The 22,381-nt window shown below is 36.5% G+C and overlaps 1 protein-coding gene across 2 annotated transcripts; it reads left to right on the top strand.

The window, feature by feature from the left end:
* The first annotated feature begins 4,529 nt into the window (after nt 1-4,529).
* Nucleotides 4,530-18,599, top strand: LOC143863546 (diphosphomevalonate decarboxylase 2-like). 2 transcript variants are annotated; one of them, XR_013240898.1, is made up of 11 exons: nt 4,530-4,931; nt 6,031-6,229; nt 7,682-7,745; nt 8,599-8,662; nt 8,777-8,857; nt 15,220-15,306; nt 15,546-15,703; nt 16,888-16,936; nt 17,777-17,901; nt 18,041-18,353; nt 18,417-18,599. XR_013240898.1 is itself a non-coding variant. In XM_077374251.1 (10 exons), exons 1-10 carry the CDS (start codon nt 4,716-4,718, stop codon nt 18,261-18,263), a joined length of 1,266 nt encoding a protein of 421 aa, XP_077230366.1. In that variant the 5' UTR covers nt 4,530-4,715; the 3' UTR covers nt 18,264-18,599. The 2 variants fall into 2 exon arrangements, 1 of the variants encoding a protein (XP_077230366.1); XM_077374251.1 differs by having other exon boundaries at nt 18,041-18,599.
* The last annotated feature ends 3,782 nt before the right edge of the window (nt 18,600-22,381 follow it).

Raw genomic sequence — 22,381 nt, 5'->3', positions numbered from 1 at the left:
GTACGTAAATACATAACCAAACGAAGGAAATGCTTTAAAACATGATAAAACTTTTCTTTTTCATTACTTTCCAGTCCTTTCTGCTAACCAAACAGAGAGCACTAAGTTTGGATTGCTGGAAAAATATTTCTCGCAGAATTTTTTTTTTCTTATAATGTTGTCTGTTTCATGATTTGTAGGAAAATGTTATGGTTATGGATTTATTTAGATGAATACCATTATAAATTGAAGGCCCCTATAAATAAAACTTGAAATATGGTGGTTCAAGTTACTTTCTGTGTAATAAAAAACAAAAAGCAAGAAATTTTCAAATTTTCGACAAAATTATTTCATCCAAACAGGAGCTTAGTTCTATTTGTTTTGTATACAACTTTTATGTCATAGCAATAAATAGCCCCTATTTGATGTGGAAGTTCCTTATGTATTTCCCTTGTAGTTTATGCCAACTACTTCTGCATGTATGTAACCTTTGATAAAATGAAGATCAACCATCTAAAGCCAAGGAAGAAGTCTTGCAGTTCTATTTCTACCAGATGATCCTAAGATGTTAAATTCAGTTGCTTACCCTTCTATGTTCAATTCACCTATTGATCTGATGGAGACTTGATGGTTAGATTGATAGAATGATACTCTCTCCACATATCAGAGAAGTCTCTATGATATGTTTTAAAAGTTATCTCACTGTCACCTCTCATCAATGAGAGATATATACATAGAGTGATTAGGGTCAGGTTAAAAGGTCCTAGTTGCACCACACTTTTACTAGATGTCTTCCAAGGTTACCAATTCTCCAAACGATTATTCAATTAAGGATATGAATGCCCTCTATTTACATTGACTAATATCTTTTTCAAGAATTATGAACAGGTTAACAAAAGGGTACTTGCCCAAAAAGAAGTTCCCATGTCTCTTCCTGCATACTTAATATACTAGGGACCCTTGTAGAAGGCATTTCTCAGAGGTCTGTTGCATGAGAGAGCAGCCACCTAAGATGAATTAAATGAACGAGACAAAATCTGAGCCCATGTGGCTGCTCTCATGCAACATTCGCTGTGCGAAATGCCTTCTGCGATGGTCCCTAGCAAATCCCTCATTATATAGGCTACTAATATTGGCACAACCATGTTTTGGTTATTGCAAATCCCTCATTATATAGGCTACTAATATTGGCACTACAATGTTTTGGTTATTGCAATAGACACTGAGGAGATTGATTCGGGAATCCGAGTTCTGACCTAACTGTTAAAGAAGAAGACCTAACCATTAATGGAGAAGCTATGGGAACTATGGAGCTTGTGACTGCATAAGATTTTCTTGAAAATGAATCCTAATGATTAGTCTTTTATTACAATTCCTAGAAAGCTCTAAGAAGCCCATTAAAAAAAAAAAAAAAGACAAGGTGAGTAAGTGCAATTATCAAAACACGGTAGTGCCAATATTAGTAACCATTATATATTATACTAGGGATTTGCTAGGGACCATTTGCAGAATACATTTTGTGGACGAGCTGTTGCATGAGAGAGCACTCACATAGTCTCAACTTTTGTCTTATTCATTTAATTCTTCTCTCCATGCAACAGCTGGTCTGCGAAATGCCTTACGCGATGGACGCTATCAAATCCCATGTAAATATTATAGACATGAAACAAAATCTCTTAAAAAATAAGAAAACCCATTGAAAAGAAAAGTTGAAAAACCCTACCCAACAATCTAAATCCAAGGATTTTGTTGTCACGAACGCAAAAGTAGAAAAAAGAGGAAGAAAAAAGAAAGAAGGAAGAAGGAAAGATGGGTTTAGGTCCATGCATTCAACGTTGTATACAATCGAAGCAGATGAATTAGTGGGCTATGAAAAGTGTTGTCTAATAGAGTTGGTGCCATGATTGAATGCTCCTATAATTTTAGTCAAATACGGTGTCTTTTAAGAGTGAACCAAAAGAAGTTGGATCCACCAAATCAATGGTCTTGATCACACATGTATAGTCAAGGTTAATCACAAGAATCTTATCTTAACAATGATCATTTGGATAGCTAACCCATAAATTTAAGCCCTTGATTCTTTGTTTTCTTGTTCTATATGTTTGTATTAAGTTTTGCCAAACTCCAACTCGAATGAGCTTTTAATTTCTATTTTTTATAGGACTAGAATTAGTTTTTTCTAGTCATGGGCAAGGTTTAAAATTTCGGTTTCGGTCACCGTTTCGGACCCCACCAAAAACCGAAATCTGGTAATTTGGTTCCAAATTTCGGCCAAAATTTTGTATCACTTTTTTTTTTTAATAAATAATGTCATTAAACTGAAATTTCGGTCTGAAATTTGGTAAAGGGCGAAAAATGGAATTTTGGAAAATTCCGGTTTCGGTCCCCACCGGTATCTGAAATTTCGGATTTCGGTCGAAATTTTAAACTATGGTCATGGGTTCATAGGACATAAGATTGGGACCCTTGATTTTCGGAGTTATGATGAGATCATCTGTTCATACCCAAGATTGTTGATATTCACACCCCTTGATAATGGTTCCATTACCAAAGTCACAGCCCACTTAGATAACAGCAAGTTGTTTTTGTCTCGATTTGACGACACCCAACATAAGAAAATCAAAAGCCGCCGGAATGGAATGGAATGGAAGTATGAGTAGTGCTTGACTACTTTTCTATGTTTTATTACTCCATTATTTTACTGAAAATGAATTTTTTTTAAAAATAAATAATTTTAAGGGGTGCTATGTGCACTACAATATTTTGATAATGGCACTGCTTACTTTGGTTTACATTTTTTAATTAGCTTTTCCTAGCTGTTACAATTGCAACAATCTAAGGGCTGCTTTTCTATTGCCAGAATCAGAAATTAGAAATCAGGATCCTAATCCAATTCCATGGAAACGGAAAGATTCAAAATATGGTAGTGCCGATATCAATCCTCTAAAAAATATTACTCTATTTCTTATGGTACCTCACTTTCCATTCATGACTTTGCATTTCTATAGTCCGGCACAATCCCAACTGAACCAATCATTTGATGTGGCCTAATCAGACAATCCTGACCATCCAATCTATAGGCTTTGCCTAATAAATGTGAGTCATGCCCCAACCAGATGAGATGGAACTGAAAAAATGCAAGTTTACTACAAAATCCCGTACCCTTTTAAGTATTCATCTGTAGGGCCCACTGATCTAATGGCTAATATTATCTGTTCAAATGGACCCACTTGAATTGAATTAGTTGTTTCCAACTGTTTGGTAGGGTCGAGGACCACTAAACTGGGACCTTTATAAGATTAAAAAAAGAGGAGTGGTTGGTCTTCGCCCACTCAATTTGACTCTGCACCAAGCTCCCTCCTGAGGAAGTTCTGCTTAATTTAGGTAGGTTGGCTTTAAAAAAAAAAAATCAGTTGCCTTTTTTGATAATTGCACTAACTCACATTGTCTTTTTTTTTTTTTTTAATTGGCTTCCTAGAGCTATTTGGGAATTATAATAACCTATAGTTAGATCTAGGATTTAGGGGATGGTGGCTGAAGTAGTGTTGCCGGATACCGACAAAATCCGCCGGAGAAGTTAGAGATTGGGATTGGATTTCGATGGGGTTTGCCGGAATTAATGGCAGTTGGGGTTTGTAGGGGTGGAGATGTGGTCGGAGCTGGTTCGGGTTGGCCGGAGCTAGGGTTTGGAGGAAAAGAGATGGCTATGACATCTGGTTAAAAACTAAAAGACAAGATGAGTTAGTGCAATTATCAAAAAAGGCAGTACCAACCCTTTCATTTTAAAAGCTGCGCATGGTTTTTGTGTCGGGACACGAGGGCCGCCCATGTGATAAGGAGAAGCCTCATGCTTATACTAAAATTTAAGTAAAGTACAAAAATCTCCTTTCCTTTTATTAAATTTACAAGTGGATTTATGACTACTCTTTTACACTAGAGGGGCTCTCTCATCCCATGTAAAAAAGGGGCGAATTTATCATTTCCTTATATTTTTGTTCTAAAAATAGAGAAGAGAAGTTGAGGAATGATAGAATGAAAGGCGCCCTTGCAAAATCAGCTTCAAGGGCGCCCTTATTGGTCTATTTATTCAAAGTCAACACGGTTTCTACTTTTTTAAGGCACTATCACTTTTTTTAGGGCCACACTTTGTAGAGATTAACCAATAGGGGCACCCATGAAGCTGATTTTTCAACGGCGCCCTTCATTCTATCATTTCTTAGAAAAGAGTTTATACGTAAAAAAACCCAAAAAAGGAAAAAAAAAACTAAAGGAAGATGATTTTTCGCCCCCCTGCAGGATAATATACCCCCTTGTTAACGTGAAATTTGAGACGTCAAATAACTTTAAAAGGGGGTGTATTATCCTACAATGGGGCGAAAAAACATTTATCTCCTAAACAAAAATATTTTTTTTCCCGTTTTGGCTCCTTTCAATGCTAGTAGAAGTAGAATTTGAATTTTTTACCTTTCGAACCCCAGAAGGGCCATTTCGGTAATTTCATATAAACCCCTCTCTATATAATCTGCCCTCCTTCCAGACCAGAAGCCGTTGTATAAAAAACCTTCCATCTTTCCATCCAAAAAACGAAATTTAGATCTCTATTTCTTCTCCTACTTAGAATCCGATTCTCTTTTTTGTCTTTATGTTCTGAAATTCCTTCTGCTTCGGTTCTTCAATTCCACTCCTTTTGAACTCACAACACTTTAGATTCTCCTTATTTTTTGAATTTCTGAGAAATGGCCGAAGAATCACAGAAATGGATTCTGATGGTGACTGCGAGAACTCCAACGAACATAGCCGTGATCAAGTACTGGGGAAAACGAGATGAAACCCTAATTCTTCCTATAAACGATAGTATTAGCGTTACTCTAGATCCAGATCATCTTTGCACAACTACAACAGTTGCTGTAAGCCCTAGCTTCGAGAAAGATCGGATGTGGCTCAACGGAAAGGTATGCATTTATTTCTTTTCATGTTTAATTTATTCATTTAGACCCTGTTTTGATCTCAAGAAAAAACATTTCTGATGGAAACAAAATTTCTTGGGAAATGATAGGATTATGGTTGATTATAAATTGACTGACCCACTTAATAAAAATTGAATATGTTGGGTTCAACTTATCATTTTCGTGTGTTAAAAAAGGAAGAAAAATTCTTGGGAAATTTTTTTCTTACCTTGATTTAGAGGGAAATGATAGGATTATGGTTGATTTAGAGGGATATCATCGTAAATTGAATGACCTACTTAATAAAAATTGATTGAATATGTTGGGTTCAAGTTATCTTTTTTATGTGTAAAAAAAAAAGGAAGAAAAAACATTTCCGATGGAAAAACAATTTCTTAGGAAATTTTTTTCTTACCATGATTTATAAGGAATTGATAGGATTATGGTTGATTTAGAGGGATATCATTGTAAATTGAATGACCCACTAAATAAAAATTGAATATGTTGGGTTCAAGTTATCTTTTTTGTGTGTAAAAAAAGGAAGAAAATTTAGAAATATTGTTTCTTTACAAACTTTTCCAGAAAATTCCTGCAATACAAACGTGGTCTTATTTCTTTTCAGAGGGAATTTGATTTAGTTAGTCTGTAGTTTTTCAGTTTAGTTGTTTTTTTTTTGAATGGTTTTTCAGTTTAGTTGGTTATTTTTCTATTTTCTTGTCGGAGTAGGAAATTTTCCTTGGTGGAGGTCGATATATTCAGTCTGGCCCTGTTTTGATTGCAAGAAAGAACATTTCAAACAAAAATATTTCTTGGGAAATTTTTTCCTACCATGATTTAGAGGGAATTGATAGGATTATGGTTAATTTAGAGGGATATCATTGTAAATTGAATGACCCACTAAATAAAAATTGAATATGTTGGGTTCAAGTTTTCTTTTTTTAGTGTAAAAAAAGTAAGAAAATTTAGAAATATTGTTTCTTTCCAAACTTTTCCAGAAAATTCCTGCAATCCAAACGAGGCCTTATTTCTCAGAGGGAATTTGATTTAGTTAGGATGTAGTTTTTTCAGTTTAGTTGGTTATTTTTCTATTTTCTTGTCAGAGTAGGAAATTTCCCTTGGTGGAGGTCGGTATCAGAACTGTCTTAAGGAAATCAGGCGTAGAGCAAATGATGTTGTGGATGAGAAGAAGGGAATTCACATTCGTAGAGAAGATTGGGAGAACTTGCATGTTCATATCGCTTCGTATAACAATTTCCCCACAGCCGCCGGATTGGCTTCCTCTGCTGCCGGCTTCGCATGTCTTGGTAAGATTGGTTTTAGTCATTTTTAATTGGGTACTTGCGAATTTAAAAAAAAAATAATAAAAATAATAAAATAATATATATATATATATATATATATATATATAGAGAGAGAGAGAGAGAGAGAGAGAGAGAGAGAGAGAGAGAGAGAGAGAGAGAGAGAGAGAACTGTTGGTGAGCTTAAGCGCACCATTTTTTTGATGCGCTTAAGTTGTTATAACGCCTCCCATTGGTGCGCTTAAGCGGGACCCAGCAGGACCCAAACATTTAAACGAATGGGAGGCGTTATAACAACTTAAGCGCACCAAAAAAATGGTGAGCTTAAGCGCACCAACAGTTCTCTCATATATATATATATATATATATATATATGATGTTGTTAGACTTTAGAATTGTGTTTGGAAACAAGTTTCAAACATGTTTCTGCGGGGTTAAACATTTACTGTAACTGGATATTTTGTGGGAGTTTAGTAGGTTTACGATTATTGAGGAAGAGATGTTATGTTGTGGCTTGGTGAGGTTACATTTGTTTGTGCTAAGGGTTGCTTTTTTTAATTTTTTCTATTGAGATGGGACGTTTATTGATGTTTTGAGAAGCATATGCTATAGTCATTGATATTTTTAAGCTTAATGAGAAAACTTCTACTCAAGTTATTATTAGAGAAGACTTCCATTCTACCTCCTGATATTGTGCTATTTGCAGCCGATATTTTCAGAGCAACTGTTACCAAGTGTGTTTATACTCTTTATGCTTTTCTTGAGAGTGGATCTTAATTCACATGCCAATAAGGACGGAGCGGAGGTAGTGGAATTAGTTGATGTAGGAAGCCCTCTTGAGAAGCTAGGTGATCTTCCATCATGACCACCTTCTTATCTTGCTAAGGCTATACAAATGTTTGAGTCTGACAATGGCTTTTCTGTTGCATTATATGGGGATATTGATTGCATTGAAGAAGAAATCGTTGGTGATCTTTTCAATGAAAAGAATGATTGTAAGCCTGTAACAATGCGTAAAGTCATGACAAAGATGATTTGAGATACTTTTTGACACTTATATAGTTTGATGGAGTACAGCCCAGTGCCTCTATCTTGATTGGCTTTCTTTGACGTGTGGTTCCAGTGCTTCTATCTATGCTTATGTTTTTAGAATATGCAGTGTCATAACCACAACTATATTGGTTCCTATATCTAGTATCCGTATTGGCTCATCTCACTAAGTTAGGTTTCCAGGATAATTTTGGTGCTGAATTGCTCTATTGTGCATGCATTATACTCAGGGGTTCCAATTTTAGTTATAATACAAAAATTAGCATGCATAGGTGGATATCAGAGTAAGCCGTGCAAGATAAATTGGGCGTGTCCAGATTGTATGATTATGTTTGAGGATAATGCTTGAAATTTAATTTAAAAAAAGGATTATGCAGTTTAACTAGTTATGGCATTGTTCTTTTGCAGTATTTTCCCTTGCAAAACTGATGCAGGTGAAGGATGATCTTGGACAACTTTCCTCGATTGCAAGGTTAGCTTCTTTTTTCTTTTTTGGTTTATAGCTTAATAATGGTTGTGCTTTCACCATGCTATATAATCTGTGCTTGAATGATGGAGTGTGCATATCTTGCATGCTCATGTGTATATCTGTATACATACTTGCTTGTGGAATATGTACCTGTGAGTTTTTCCATGCACGTATGAATCTATACACATACATATATACAGTGATATATATACCCACATATATATATATATATATATATATATATATATATATATATATATAGAGGAAAATGATTGTGATCTTGAAGCTCATATAGCTTATATGAGCTTGAGGGCCCAAACACATGGGTCCCACATTGTTTGTGGTGATCCAAATCATTCATTTGCAAGGCCCCATCATAGATAGGGTGTGTACCAAAAATCAGCTCCATTGGATCATCCTAACCCCTCCAAAAGTGGAGGGCAAAAATGGGCAGATTTGTGGCAAACGGTGTCTGTCCATTTTGCCCTCCACTTTTGGATGGGTTATTATGATCCTATGGAGCCGATTTTTTGTACACACCCTATCTATGTAAGGGCCTTTCAAATGAATGCTTTGGATCATCCTGACAATGTGGGCCCACATGTGTTTGGGCCCTCAAGCTCATATAGGCTATATGAGCTTCAAGCTCACAATCATTTTCCTCATATATATATATATATATATCAGTGCTTGTACAATGTTTATAAATTTATTTCTTAGACAAGAGAAGCTGCTAAGTGCATGTCTTCTTTACAAATTTTCTATTACTCAAGAATTTCAACTGTATTCATCCTCATATCCCTAGATTTATTGTCACTGAAACGGTAAACCTTTTTTTCATTGTTCTGTGTTGCAGGCAAGGATCGGGCAGTGCTTGTCGCAGTCTGTATGGTGGATTCGTAAAGTGGGTCATGGGAAATGTACGGTTGCTTTTTGAGTTTTATTTATATTTTGGGCCTCCTTATTACCATGTTCAGTAAGCATCTTATGCATTTGAGCATTGAATTTTAATTTTAACATTTTATCATGTGCAGGATGTGTCTGGAAGTGACAGCATTGCAGTTCAACTTGCAAATGAAACACATTGGGATGATCTTGTTATTATTATTGCAGTGGTAAGTGCCATTATTGAATTTTGATTTCTGTCCGTACTGGTTGTTTTTTCATGGTACATGGTCATTATGTAGTAAAAAAACTGGATTGCATTTTTTATGCTCTCTTTTTTCCCTGTGTTCTTGTATCTTGTGTTTCTTGATTACATGTTTGGTTACTTTCTTTACCTTTTGCAATTCCTCAAAAGAAAAAAAAAAAACTTTCTTTACTTTTTTGCATGTTCATTCCACTCATTGGGCCCTGGTATAAGTCATGAGTGTTCCCAATGTTTAAGATATTTGCCTCACTGATTTAGTGGCGTCCATTGATTTTGTGCAATCCACAAGTGCATTTCTTCATAGTGCCATACAAAAAAATGCAACTCAGGTCAAATTTCTTAAGTTAAATATATATTTTTAATGAATTTTTTAACAGCATTGGTTTTATGTATGATAATTTTTTTTTTCTTTTTTGAAGTAGACAATGAGCCTGCTGGTGGGGTTGAAATTAAAAGGGCAAATCAGTCAGTTCAGGACATTAAATATTTGACCACCTCAACTGATAAGTAGATAGCAGCATACACTAGTCTAGGAAATTAGACACAGATGTTCAACCTATGGGTACACATTTGTTTTCTCTCAGAAGTTACAAATTTTAAGGTCTCCTTCAACATGTCAGATGAATATAAGTGTAAATTTGAGAACTTACAACCATTTCGGCTTGATTTTTTAATTTTCTTCTCCATTGATCTATGTTTGGTTTTTCTTTTTGTTTCCTTCTTTGTTTTGGGTTCTTGTTGACCATCTCTGTCCCCAGACACTTCCCTTTTCTTTCTTCAAATATGTCGTTGTCATTCAAAAAAAAGGGTGAAAAGAAAAGAAAAGGAAACTAACAATCATTTAGGCATGCTGCATGTTGTTGTGCCTTTTCCCATCTGTATTTTATGTTGAAAGAAATAATAAGTCAAGGACACTCTATTAGCTAGGAAGCACGGGTACTCTCCTGGGGCTCCCGCACCCGCACCCGCACCCGACACGTATGGGGTGCGGGTACTTCCGGGGTGCGTACCCCATTTTTTTATTAAAAAAAAGCTAGTTTTGGTGGTTGGGTGCGTGTCGGGTGCGCACCACGCGTACCCGACACGTCCTGCTTCTTCCTGTTGCTTCTCTTTCCTCTCCTGTACTCTGCTTCTCTTTCCTCTCCTGTACTTTTCTCTACTTTCCTGTACTCTGTATTTACATGTAAACCATTTAAGTAAATGTCTTTACTTAAGATTTACATGTAAATAACGGAATACCCCCCTTTTGGATTTATTAAAAATAGTTTCAACACCCAAATCTAAAAGGAAAAAAAGTCAACTCTCCAGTTCTAGTACAAAATTCAAGAAAAAGAGTCGGGTCAAAATTTTAACTTTCTTAACTTCCAAACGGTCGGGTATTTTTCAAATTTTAAAAATTCATAAAATCTATCGTGTCCAAACATTATTAAATCCCAAAAGTCCGGTAAAAAAAATCTCATAATTTGGTCTCTAAAAATTATTCATCTTGTCAGGCACTGGTCAACACACTGGTGACAGACTTTTATTTCTAATGAATGATGTATTGATGCCTCATGTAATGAAATATGGAACTTAATCACTTATGGAATGAAGAGTAATATTAGAATTTTCCATTTTGGTGATGTTATTGTTATTTAATTGCTCTACAATTTCTTTTTTAATTTTTATAAATATATAATAAAATATTAAAATATATTACTATATTCGGCGTACCCGAACGTACCCGCACCCGGGTTTTTTGGCAAATCACTTACCCACGTACCCGTGTCGTGTCGTACCCGCACTCCGTACCCGTACCCGTGCTTCATAGTCTATTAGAAAGTAAGAACAACATGGTCCTCAAGAATGAACATATGACGAGAATATGCTAATGGTTTCCAGTAGCATATCTTAATAGGTGGCAATGAACATATTGTAAAACACATTCAACCCATGCTTCGGTGAAAGTAGAAGCCTTGTATACAAAAATATTGGTTTTTGGCTCACGTCTTTTATGTTTGATAAGATGATGCAGCTGGCGGATGAGTTCTTTCATTTTTCGTTTACTTTGATCTGTGGCATGGTCACCAACAAAATTTAGCCCAGACCTATGTTTTCTTTTAATGGTAGCCTGAAGCTATGTTGCTTGGGTACAGGTTCGAGCAATTTTTTGATAATTGAATCAAATCGTAAATCATAATAGGGTCGAAGTATTAGATTGTAAATCGTATGATTCATTCTTATTTATGTATCTATTTAAAAAAAATATAAAAACATTATAAAAATCATAGAATAATAAAATAGCCAATTTTTCATTTTTCATCCAAAACCATTAATTTAAATCAAAACTACCATGATTATTTATTCAATTTCATAATAGGAATTGTTTGCTAACAAAATTCTCACACTTTAATAATTTATTTCCCATAAAAACTAATAATTTAATTCCCATCTAAACCCATGCATATTGGATAATAATAATAAAAATAATCTAAAATACAAGATTATATCAATTCTCAAAGTCTCAAATTTCAAATGGTTGCATTATTCATGCTGCTTGTGATCAAAATATTTTCATTTCCATAACCACTGAAACGAAATCTAAATAATTTCCTTTTATGTTTTTATTTCCATGAAATTTTGACCGAAAGCCTTGAAATTCGACCGAAAATCTCCAAAATTTTACTGAAATTCTCGAAATTTGACCGAAATTCCAGAAATTTGAACGAAATAGTCAGAACGACCAAAAATGAAAAGATTTTATTATTTGCACTTCATCTCGTTTTATTATTGTAGGGAATGATGTTTGGTAGGCAACATCATGGAAGTGCACAACAAAGTGACCGTATCTTATGCATAGGATGTCAAATCGGCATGGGACCAATAATACCTCGTAACTCTATGTTGTTTTGACATAGCGTTGGGGTTCTTTGAGGGGAGATGGGTCATTGTACTCTCTTATACTTCCTTGACTTCATTGTTCCAGATATGTGCGACAACGCATGTCACTAGGTGTTAGATGTGATTAACCCATTATGGATGTCTTTCTTGCTTATGTCATGGTTTCTAAGTATGTATCCAAGAGTCAAGAATAGTCTTCTATCTTTCAGTCAGTTCACATCTGACTTTCAATGCAAGTTTGATTTGTCTCCGACTCCCTAAAATTGTGCTTATTCTTGTATTTTCCAAAGTTTCATCTTAAAATTTCATCATTTACACATCTTTTTTACAAGATTAAAAAATTTCATCATTTGCATATGTTTACACACATTTCCGTAATTTTACAAGATTTCCACCGAAACCGAAATGTTTCCATTTTCATGTCGACCGAACCCAAAACCGAAACCGAAATTTAAAATATTGCTATGGATGAGTATTGGTATTCATGTTGAAAGGTTTCTAAATTCCCCAATTAATGTATCTTAGACATGGAATGTGTGTTAGCTATCAAGGCGTGTTCATGAGTTGCGTGGGGTGGAGGGGAGTGTGGGGTGGGAAGGCTGAGTGGAAAAGGTACTGAAAGATATATTTCTATGTATAAATATTAATTCATAAAAGTATAAGACATGCATAAAACCTATCTTCATAGCTAGAAATACCAAGGTTGCCAGAGCGGGAATCGAAATCGGGAATCGGAACGGGAATCGAAAGCAAGAATCGAAGGCTCCCAGGGAAGAATCCTGCTCAAGGGTGCCAGAGCGGGAATCGAAAGCGGGAATCGAAGGCTCCCGGGGAAGAATCTTGCTTCCTTGAGAAATACCTTAAAAAGTGTATTAATAGTATATATAGGGAATACACAAAACAAAAAGATAAATTAAGGCATTTCTTTCTCATAGTTGTGAACAACGTTAGAAATAGGGTGTCCCTATTTTACAGTCTTACAAGTACACTTCCCACCTATGAAGCACGGGTACTCTCCGGAGGCGTGCGTATTGGGTGCGGGTGTGCCATGGTACACCCTCATCATCGGGAGGATGAGGGCGTACCCAGGCGCTCCCGCACTCTCCAGAGGCCCAACATACCTGTATCCTATTGTTATAATTCCCCACTGTTGATCATTTTCAACATAGTGATAAGATCATTTAGAGGCCATTTGGGTACACGGATTTTAGAATCTTGGATTTCCTTAAAATCGTAGTTGGGAGACGAGAGAAGAAAGAGACCGACTGTATCGCTTCTCCAGGAGACCGACAAAATCGTAGTTGGGAGACGAGAGAAGGAGACTGACCATTAAATTTCGCTATTTAAATTTTTAATTTTAATAAATATATAATAAAATATAAAAAGATATTATATTTAGCGTACCCCCAATGTCCCTGTATACTATTTTTAAAAAATATCACGTATCCACATACCTGAATCGTGTCTTACCCGTACCCGCATCCGTTCTTTATAGCTTCCCACCATCTCATGTTTCTATATGGTGGGACTGAATAGGTTTTGGGTTCTGAAATTCTAGGCCATTTCCCCCTTTGAGATCGTCACTATTAGTCCATGATTTAAATTTCATAAGTTTGAGGCTCTGTCTTATGGAAAAAAAGCCATTTAGTATTACTATTACATAGGTTTACGAATGCTAGTTAACATTGAAAATGGTTACCTCGTACAGTACAGACCACCCCCTGGTGCGCTAATCTTCTTACCTTCTAGAGATTCTGAGACTGTAGAGGAAATTATGCTTTAAGTGTTCTTTTCAAGGTAATACCTTTGTAGTTACCTTAAACTTACTTGATATTTTAGTTGAGCCGTATGTTATTATTGAAGTTTGGTTGTTATCATAAATTCGGTTGCTACGGTGGGTGTGGGTGTGCACGCACTTGTGTGTATTTCTATATGACTTCTAAAATTATGAAAGTAAAAAAAAAAACAAGGAAAAAGAAAAATAGGTAATAGTGGACTTGTAGCCATTTCTATTGAAATATTCATAATCTTCAATTCCGTGGTGTTTCATGCTCGGAGTGATTGCTTGAGAAAATCGCACAGAAAACAACCTTAGGAAATAACCCATAAATGCACCTCATCCCTTCATTCTAGTATCAATTTATAGTATAAATGAATTCATCTCAAAGCGGTGTATTTTGAGAAGAAATATAAGAAGGTTACCTCATTATAAAGCAGTGTAATTTTGGTAAGAAGCTGAAGAAGGTTTCAGCAACTATTTATTTAGATTGCTTTCCTTGCTATGGATTCTTATCTTGATCACCTCATATTTATTATATGCTCTTTCTTCTGTCAATTTGGATAAATACATTTTATAATAGAAAATGGAACAAAGATTTATTTCTGTAAGGATCTGAATGTTGGCATTAAAAAAAGGGATCTGAATGCCAAGAAATGGCTCCTTTCCTCTAAGTAGCATTCAAAAGAATTAAAAGTAGCATGATGAAACCGAAGTTATTGTTTAAGGACCTGAGATGTCCTCTAGAAAGTACACACTCCAAAGTGACTCTAATGAATGCACCCAATTCCGATTCTGAATCTTACAATGAAATTTTTTAATGTGTATCTTTTATCAGATTCTTTATATTTTGTGTTGAATCATTGGAATTAAATTTGTGACTAGCATATTTTGAGCAAAATTGATATGAATGGAATACTTTCATATTCCAAGTATTGTTAAGTAGGCTAATAGATGCATACTTTCATATTCCAAGTGGTGTTAATTAGTCTAATAGATGCACAGCGTAAGCCAACCTGCTAACCTCCCTGCAACACACATGTTTACAATAATACGGGAATCTTGATACATTGACTATGGTTGCTCGATTGTGACCTGGTGGTCATGGGTTCGAGTCACGGAAACAGCCTCTTTGCAAAGCAGGGGGTAAGACTGCATACATCTAGCCCTCCCCAGACCCTGTAATGGCAGGAGCCTCGTGCACTGGGCCGCCCTTTTTTTTTTTGATGCATTGACTATGGATTATTAACCTTTTAGCTGAAGCTGGATATTGATGTGAGAACTGCAATCGAGGCATCACTACATATCCATATAGGCATGCTTTGAGCTCCACAACTATTTACTTCGGCTGTGACAATATTAGAAGGGTATTCCTGACATTTCCAAGGGTATTCCTGACATTTCCAAGGGTATTCCTGACATTTCCAAGGGTATTCCTTAAGTCATATTGGCATGTGCTAGGTAGCTCATTTTAACCCATAAGTTGTATTCATGACATATTCAGTTGCCGATATTATTGCATTTTAGCTATCATGGGTTCTCTTTATTTGACATTTCCAATTTGAAAAATATATCAGCTTTCATAGAATGTATAAGATGACCATCATGCATGGTGCGATGGTCAAGCATCGCCTTCATTGAACTAATCTGTTTCAATTTGTCTATTCCAGGTAAGTTCACGGCAGAAGGAAACAAGCAGCACTACAGGAATGCGTGAAAGTGTTGAAACGAGTACTCTTTTACAGCATAGGTCAAAGGTGAAGTACTTCCAAATTCCTCATGCAAATAATACCTTGAAGATTTATCCTGCTGATGATCATTTGGAAGTCTATGTTATATTTTTTATGGTTCTAGTGCTATAATATACCACATATTCATGAAGCCTTTCTTTGTGGCATGGTTGTATTACATTCTGATCTATATGTAACTCGTTTAAGTTTGGAAAAGTTATTACAAACTCGCTATATTAGCTCACTCTTTGCTTGGATGGTTTCAGGAGGTCGCCCCAAAACGCATACTGCAAATGGAAGAAGCCATTAGAAATCGCGAGTTTGAATCATTTGCAAAGTTAACTTGTGCAGACAGTAATCAGTTTCATGCTGTCTGCTTGGATACATCCCCCCCAATATTCTACATGAATGATACTTCCAGCAGGCAAGTTTTGCTATGTAGTTTGCATAATTTGACTTTTCTCATCTATATAACTTGGGCATGGACTTCTTTGGTTCCAGACATGGATTGTGGGAAACGGGGTGTGACAAGATGCCTGCTATGCTAAAATTTATGTATAAATATTAAATTATAATCAATGCCATTCAATTTTAAATACCATTAAATCAGGGGGAAAGGGAAAATTAAGAAAAACTTGTTGAAAAACTAGATCTCAATCCACGCATTCATGTTGACATGCCCAATGAATTTTATGATTCATGGTTGGACTCATTCTTTTGGTTCGGAGATACTTCTACGTAAAATGCTTTGAGTTGTATGCTTGAATCCTTTACCTAAAGTCATAATTGAATTCTATTATTTAATATTTGGATTCTAGCTCTTACAGCATCACTTGAATCTTATGACTCAACCACTAACAAGGTGTCAATTCAGAAAGAGCCGTGACCTGTAAAATTTGATTTATGTTTTATAATGATTTTTTTATCATGGTTGCTTCCTAAAATTAAAATCTCTAACTTTCATTAAGCACTTGCTCGTGATTTTTTGAGTTTTAATTTTTTGATATAAGCTTATAACAAATCAATCTCAGTACTCCCTTCGTACTTGAAAGAACTTTAAATCAGCCTTTCGACACTTTTTTAAATCAAGAAGAGGATTATTTATGATGCATCTTGTGGGAGTTCTGATGGCTGAAATTTGAGCTTTGGGATCCCTAGAAACCCATGTCGTTGATTCATCACTCATCAGTCATCAGTCAATCAATTTGTTCACTTGTCTTATGATAGTGTTCAATGTTAGCTGTAATTGATGGATATGGATGGAAAAAGATGGTTAGTCAGACTTTGTTTTTTGTAATTCTATTTTTCTCATTTTCTAAACATTCTAAAATATCCTGAAAGCCAGATGCCGTTCAATCTGCTTTCAATTCAATTCAATGCCTATTGCCATCTGATTTTAATTTTCACAATATTTTTTTATGCATGTTTGTCTCAATACATACCTGAAGGGCTAATAAATCTGAAGTTCCACATCCTGTTACATTGGTGAACAACACTAAATTAGGCACTTAGATTGTCTTCAGCTACTCTTGATATTACATGTGAGGGACTGTTACATTTTACTTGGGATTTGAGACCATCTGATTTCAAAAAACAATTATGTTTCAGGATAATAAGCTACATGGAAAGATGGAATCGGTTTGAAGGAACACCACAGGTACAATTTTTCCTCTTCTCAAGAGTTGACCTGTTTGTGCTTCATGTTTTTTTTTTTAATTAATCAAGCAGGTCTCCTCATTGCATGATCCTTTAGTGGAATGATTTCCATTGGTTGCAATATTTGAATAAATTATGCTTGATATATGGTCCATGAAACTGTTAGTCTTGGATAGTAATTCATTTGATAGGCAGTCTGTGAAATTTACATGATTGTAGTGTTGTCATGTAAATAACCCAAAACCTACAGGATCCAGGATAGCTTTGCTACCATTGTCAGAATATTAGTCGGGGTGACTGACGTCCTTTATTCCAATTACTTTGAATTTAACCATAGGAATGTTGTTGGTTTACTGACATGCTTTGTTTGAAATCATTAAATGGCCATTGAAACCACTGCTCCTGCTTTCTGCTTCCTTGACCTCCCATCACCTCTTCTCTCCGAACAAATAATATCTGTGCCATGAATCCATCGGTTCCTCCACTTCCACCAATGCCATTTCATTTAAGAATTTCACATCTTTGAAATCAAAATATTGCTGAAAATCGAACTAAATTAATATAATAATAAAAATTGAGTTATTAATTTGAAACATGTTTAAGATTATTGATTTTTTGTAAGGATTCCACCTTTGTGATTTTTTTTGGAAACTGCTGCTTCCTGCTATTGATCCTACTCTTGCTATAACTACATAAGAGCAGGGGAAAATCAGTCAACTCTAGGTCCATCAACCATGTATGGTCACATAGAACAATATAAACTATTTGCAGCCTTTGCATATCTCTGAGGGATATCATTAGTAAGCAATTGGTGACGATACTAATATGGGACCCATGACAGGTGGCTTACACGTTCGATGCGGGGCCTAATGCTGTTTTAATTGCACGTAACAGAAAAGCCGCTACTCTTCTGCTTCAGAGGCTGCTCTTCTACTTCCCTCCACTTCCCGAAAATGAATTGTCTAGGTTTGTATTTGGTTCAGGTTTTGATCTTATTGATATCGATATTAATATATGAAATCTTTGTGATCTTATTGATATCAAGATTAATATATTAATATATGAAATCTCTGTTTTTGATAGTTCTGTTATTATTTTATTCCAGTTACGTAATAGGGGATAAGTCAATACTACAAGAAGCTGGTTTGCAGTCTTTGAAAGATGTGGAAGCCTTGCCTCCACCTCCAGAAATGAAAGAGAACATTCCATCTAAAAAATTTATAGGTGATGTCAGTTATTTTATCTGCACAAAACCTGGGAGAGGTCCAGTGTTGCTCACTGATGAAGATCAAGCTCTTATCCATCCTAAAACTGGGCTTCCTAAGTAAGATATATCAGACAGTCCATTTTGTATTTGTGTTTCTATTCATGGGTTTGGCAAATAAAACCATGAGTCTGTAGTGGCCTAGTCTTGTAGCCTTCATAATGTATTGAATTTTGGCAAATAAAACCATGAGTCTGTAGTGGCCTAGTCTTGTAGCCTTCATAATGTATTGAATTCAATGTGAAGTGACCCTGTGAACGGGGTCACATGGAGGTTTCATAACCTTCATATTTGTATTGTTTATTGTCTACTTTTTGCTATTTTATTTCATTAGGATTATGTACTCATTCGGTTGCACATTTGCCAAAATGTTAATTTTAATGGTTGAGTTATCCAGCAACTATTAGTAGTTTTCAACTTTTAAAATTTCATTTAGAGATATTTTTATGTCATGCATTATTCTGTTAACTAAAGCCACTGTATGCAGAAGGTGCTTGTTCTAAAGTGGCCTTATATTGACGAAATGGTTACTAAGAATTCCATGTTTAATAGAAATATCTTTCGTTCTTTTCATATTTTGAGAAATTGGAGTCAATGGTGATGATTTTTTTTTCTTTTTCCTTTTTTTACAATGGTATGGTGATGAAAATTGACTAGAGGAAAGGTCTATAGTTCCATTTACAAGTTGACGGAGTAAAAAGAGGTAGGGGCAGACCGAATACAACTTGGGTAGAAACAGTGAGAAAAGACTTAAGGGCTAGGAACGTAACATAGAACATGACCTTGGATAGGATAGAATGGAAGAAAATGATCTATGTAGACGAACACAACTAGTGTCAGAATTATACTTAGTCAATTTGAGACGGGTAGATCCTTTCACCTTCTTCATGAAAATTTTCCGAAGGATTCATTAGCCGACCCCTACTGTTTGGGATAGAGGCTTAGTTGAGTTATGGAGATGAAAATTCACCTAAATTCCCAAAATGTTGTGAAAGAACATCATTGATGGCAGCCCTACCAAAAGAATTAATAGGGACCACTGACCTCTCTTGGTAACTCCAAAATTTAACTTTTGATAAACTATACAGGCTGGTTTCAGGCTTGTAAATGGAACCATGGTTTTAAATTTCGACGGATTTCGGTGGAGACCGACACCGAAATCACCCAAAACCAAAATGGTCATTTATTTCGGATGAAATTTCGGTTGGGTCGAAATTTCGACCGAAATTACTGAAACTTCGGCCGAAATTTAATATTGAATAAAATATTAATTTCGGGTTTTGTACCAGATTTTGACCGAACTTTCGAAATTTAGGTCGAAATTTTGAAATTTCAAGGTCCGAAACCGGTACCGAAACCGAAATTTTAAACCTTGAATGGAACTATAGACCTTTACTTTTTCTTCCGCATTACTTTGGAATCAATGTGATAGAGAGTTCGTTTCTGTGCCAGAAAAGGAAATGCTTACTTCACTCCATTTTGAATGCACCTCAGAATAGAGTGGTAATTGTTTTTCTTTTCTTAGTTTGTAATTTGTATGTAGTCAACATCAATAGATTTTATATAAAACTAAAAGCTAAGATTGTAGAAGAATATATGGGGCCCATTATTTTATAGTCGCACGGGCTATTATGTTTATTCTTGTAGAGGGGTATTTTGTGTGTTTAAGCCACTTAAGTTTATTAAGTGACTCTGGGTCCTCTTTGGGTTTTACCTTTTGTTGGGTTTTCCAACAGCAAGAAAACCTTTTCCCTTCTTCCTTTTCTCGCTTCTCTCTTTTCTTCCTCTAATTCTCCTCTGCTCTTCATCTCTCAACTTCTCTTCTTCTGAGCTCTTATTTCTTCTTATTATTCAACTTCTAATCTTAATTTATATCCTGGTATCATAGTGAGTTTCTATTTGAAGTCTGATCAGAACCCTCCATAAGCTTGTTAAAGTGGTTTACACCAATCAGATTCAAACCATTTTTTGAGTTTGGTTATTTTTTCTGCTTTCTTTTGAAGAATTCTTTAAATTGTGTTTATTATAAGTGATACGAATTTTAATGGATAAAGAAGAGTCTAACAAGAAAGTTTTATCGACTATCGGAAATAGTACCAATGACCACCCAAGTCTGTTGATCACCACAGTTAGAATCGATGGGATAAGCTTATGCCAGATTTCTCAGATTTCAATAAGTTTGACCTAGCGAAACTCACAACCGGGAATCCCATTGACTTTTCCGAATTCAAGGAAGAGAAAAATCTGAAGAAGTATAAGCTGTACCGCGCTCCGAAGAAGAGAGCCTCCAAGGTGGCCGAGGATGTGGGAGAGAGCTCGGCCAATATTCATGGTGAGCCCCTCTCCTCGACAAAGGCTTTTCTTCTTCTATATTTTAAGTAGGATGCTCGTTCTCGTTCCTGAATCTCTTTCCTTGGTTCTTCTTCCGTAGGTATGGCGTCCCAAGACACTCTTGTTAAGGGAAAGGCGGTTATGGGGGAGTCGTCGAAGAGTTCCTCTGAATTGGCGTGGATTCCTTCAGAGTTTATGGCTGCGGCACGGAAGACGGTGAACGTGGCCCAGGGGTCCGTACCCTTAGGAGCTTCTGGTCGTACCATTGAGGCCGAGGACAAAGCAAGACCTCCTGTCAAGGAGAGGGAGCCCCCGACAAAGAAAACCACTCCCCCCCGTTTTTCGCAAGGGACATCCGCTCGGTCTGCCAAGACTCAGTCGGTTCTCTTATCTGATCCTCCTAGCCAGATAGAGGGGTCTAGCATGACCAAATTAATTTTGAACCAAATAGAGTTATCCGACCGACACTTGAAGATGCACGGCGAGGTGTTTAGACCAGATTAGAAGATAGCGGCCTTAAGAATCCTCGGGTCGGAGTGGAGAAGGGCCTCATGACTGCTCTTCCTTGTGATGAGGCCGAGTTGGAGAGCTATCCTCGACGGGAGTGGTTGCCCATTACCTCCACGCTGCGCACTGTGTAGGTATTATTTAGCCCAAAATTTCCTTTTGCTCGTAACCAATTGTTGATCGTTTTCAGAATATCCTTTCACAGGCTCATAGTTACGCGAGGAAGATGTTGGAGTATATGATTGAGGACGAGTCCAAGATGGATACTTTCAGAGAGAAGTATGATGAACGTGTCTGTCAGATGGAAGAGGACTTAAGGGAAAGCCCAGGCAGAGAACTCATCATTTGCGGATGCCGTGAAGGAGCTCAATAAAAAACTCAAGTTTGCCGAGCTCAAGAGGGATCAGGCAGAGAACAACCTGGTCGTCGCATGCACTGTTCATGCGAAAGAGTTGGCCAAGGCCCCGGAAGAATGGGGGGATTCTAGTGAATTCCATATGGCTGCAGCAGTTTTCTGCGTACCTGTTGAAATTGATGCCTTTGTTGAGTACCGGCGACGAGTGCGAGAAATCGACCCATCCTTCCCCTGGATAAGTTGATGCATGACTCCGAGGTGCCTTTGCTCGAAGAAGCTCCACAAGAAGGGGTGACTGCTGTGGAGCCAGCGAAAGAGGAAGGGAGCGAAGCAGCTCCGAGCATCCCAGCCGAGGCTGTGCTTTCTCCAAAGAAGTAGTAGTTTGGTGAGTGTTCATTCCGCATTCTTTGAACTTTTCCTCGAACCTTTTCTAGATGGTCTTGTTAAGGTCGATACATTGGGTTTGTAATAATTTTTTTAAACAATACTTCTGCTTTTTGGGAGTCAAGCTTGACCCCCCCCCTCTTTTTTCTTGTATGACTTTACTGTGATTCCCAACCATCTTTAGTGGTTGTGGGTCATCTTTTGGAAATCTCATTGTGAATTTTTCTTTACATGGATAACGTTAATCTTGACTTCTAGTAATAGCGGTGGGAGAGAAGGAATACCTCTACCACATCCTCGTGGGATGTCGTGTTTGGGTACCCTGTTTGTAGGTAGGTCATCTTCATCTCGAGTGATCGGTTCAGAGCTGATGGATCTGCCTGTCCTTTTGGGAAGCGTTCTAGGGTATTATCTAGGAGATCATCCCTGATGTTACCTCTTCACTTCTTGTGCCCTTCCGGCCCAGCGCACAGCATGGACCGGAGGGTGGAGATGCGTATAATATGGAGAAAACGTCATTTCATTGATCTTGAAGGAGGTTACATGATGACATTGACTCCGCTCTGAAAAAACAAAAACATACACATGATATCTTTTCAAATAAA

The sequence above is a fragment of the Tasmannia lanceolata genome, unplaced genomic scaffold (assembly GCF_043159265.1).
Source record: "Tasmannia lanceolata isolate RefF3 unplaced genomic scaffold, GAP_Taslan_0.1 ptg000044l, whole genome shotgun sequence".
Lineage (NCBI taxonomy): Eukaryota > Viridiplantae > Streptophyta > Magnoliopsida > Canellales > Winteraceae > Tasmannia > Tasmannia lanceolata.
Note: the sequence above shows the minus strand (reverse complement) of the source record. Positions and strands in the feature narration are given on the sequence as shown.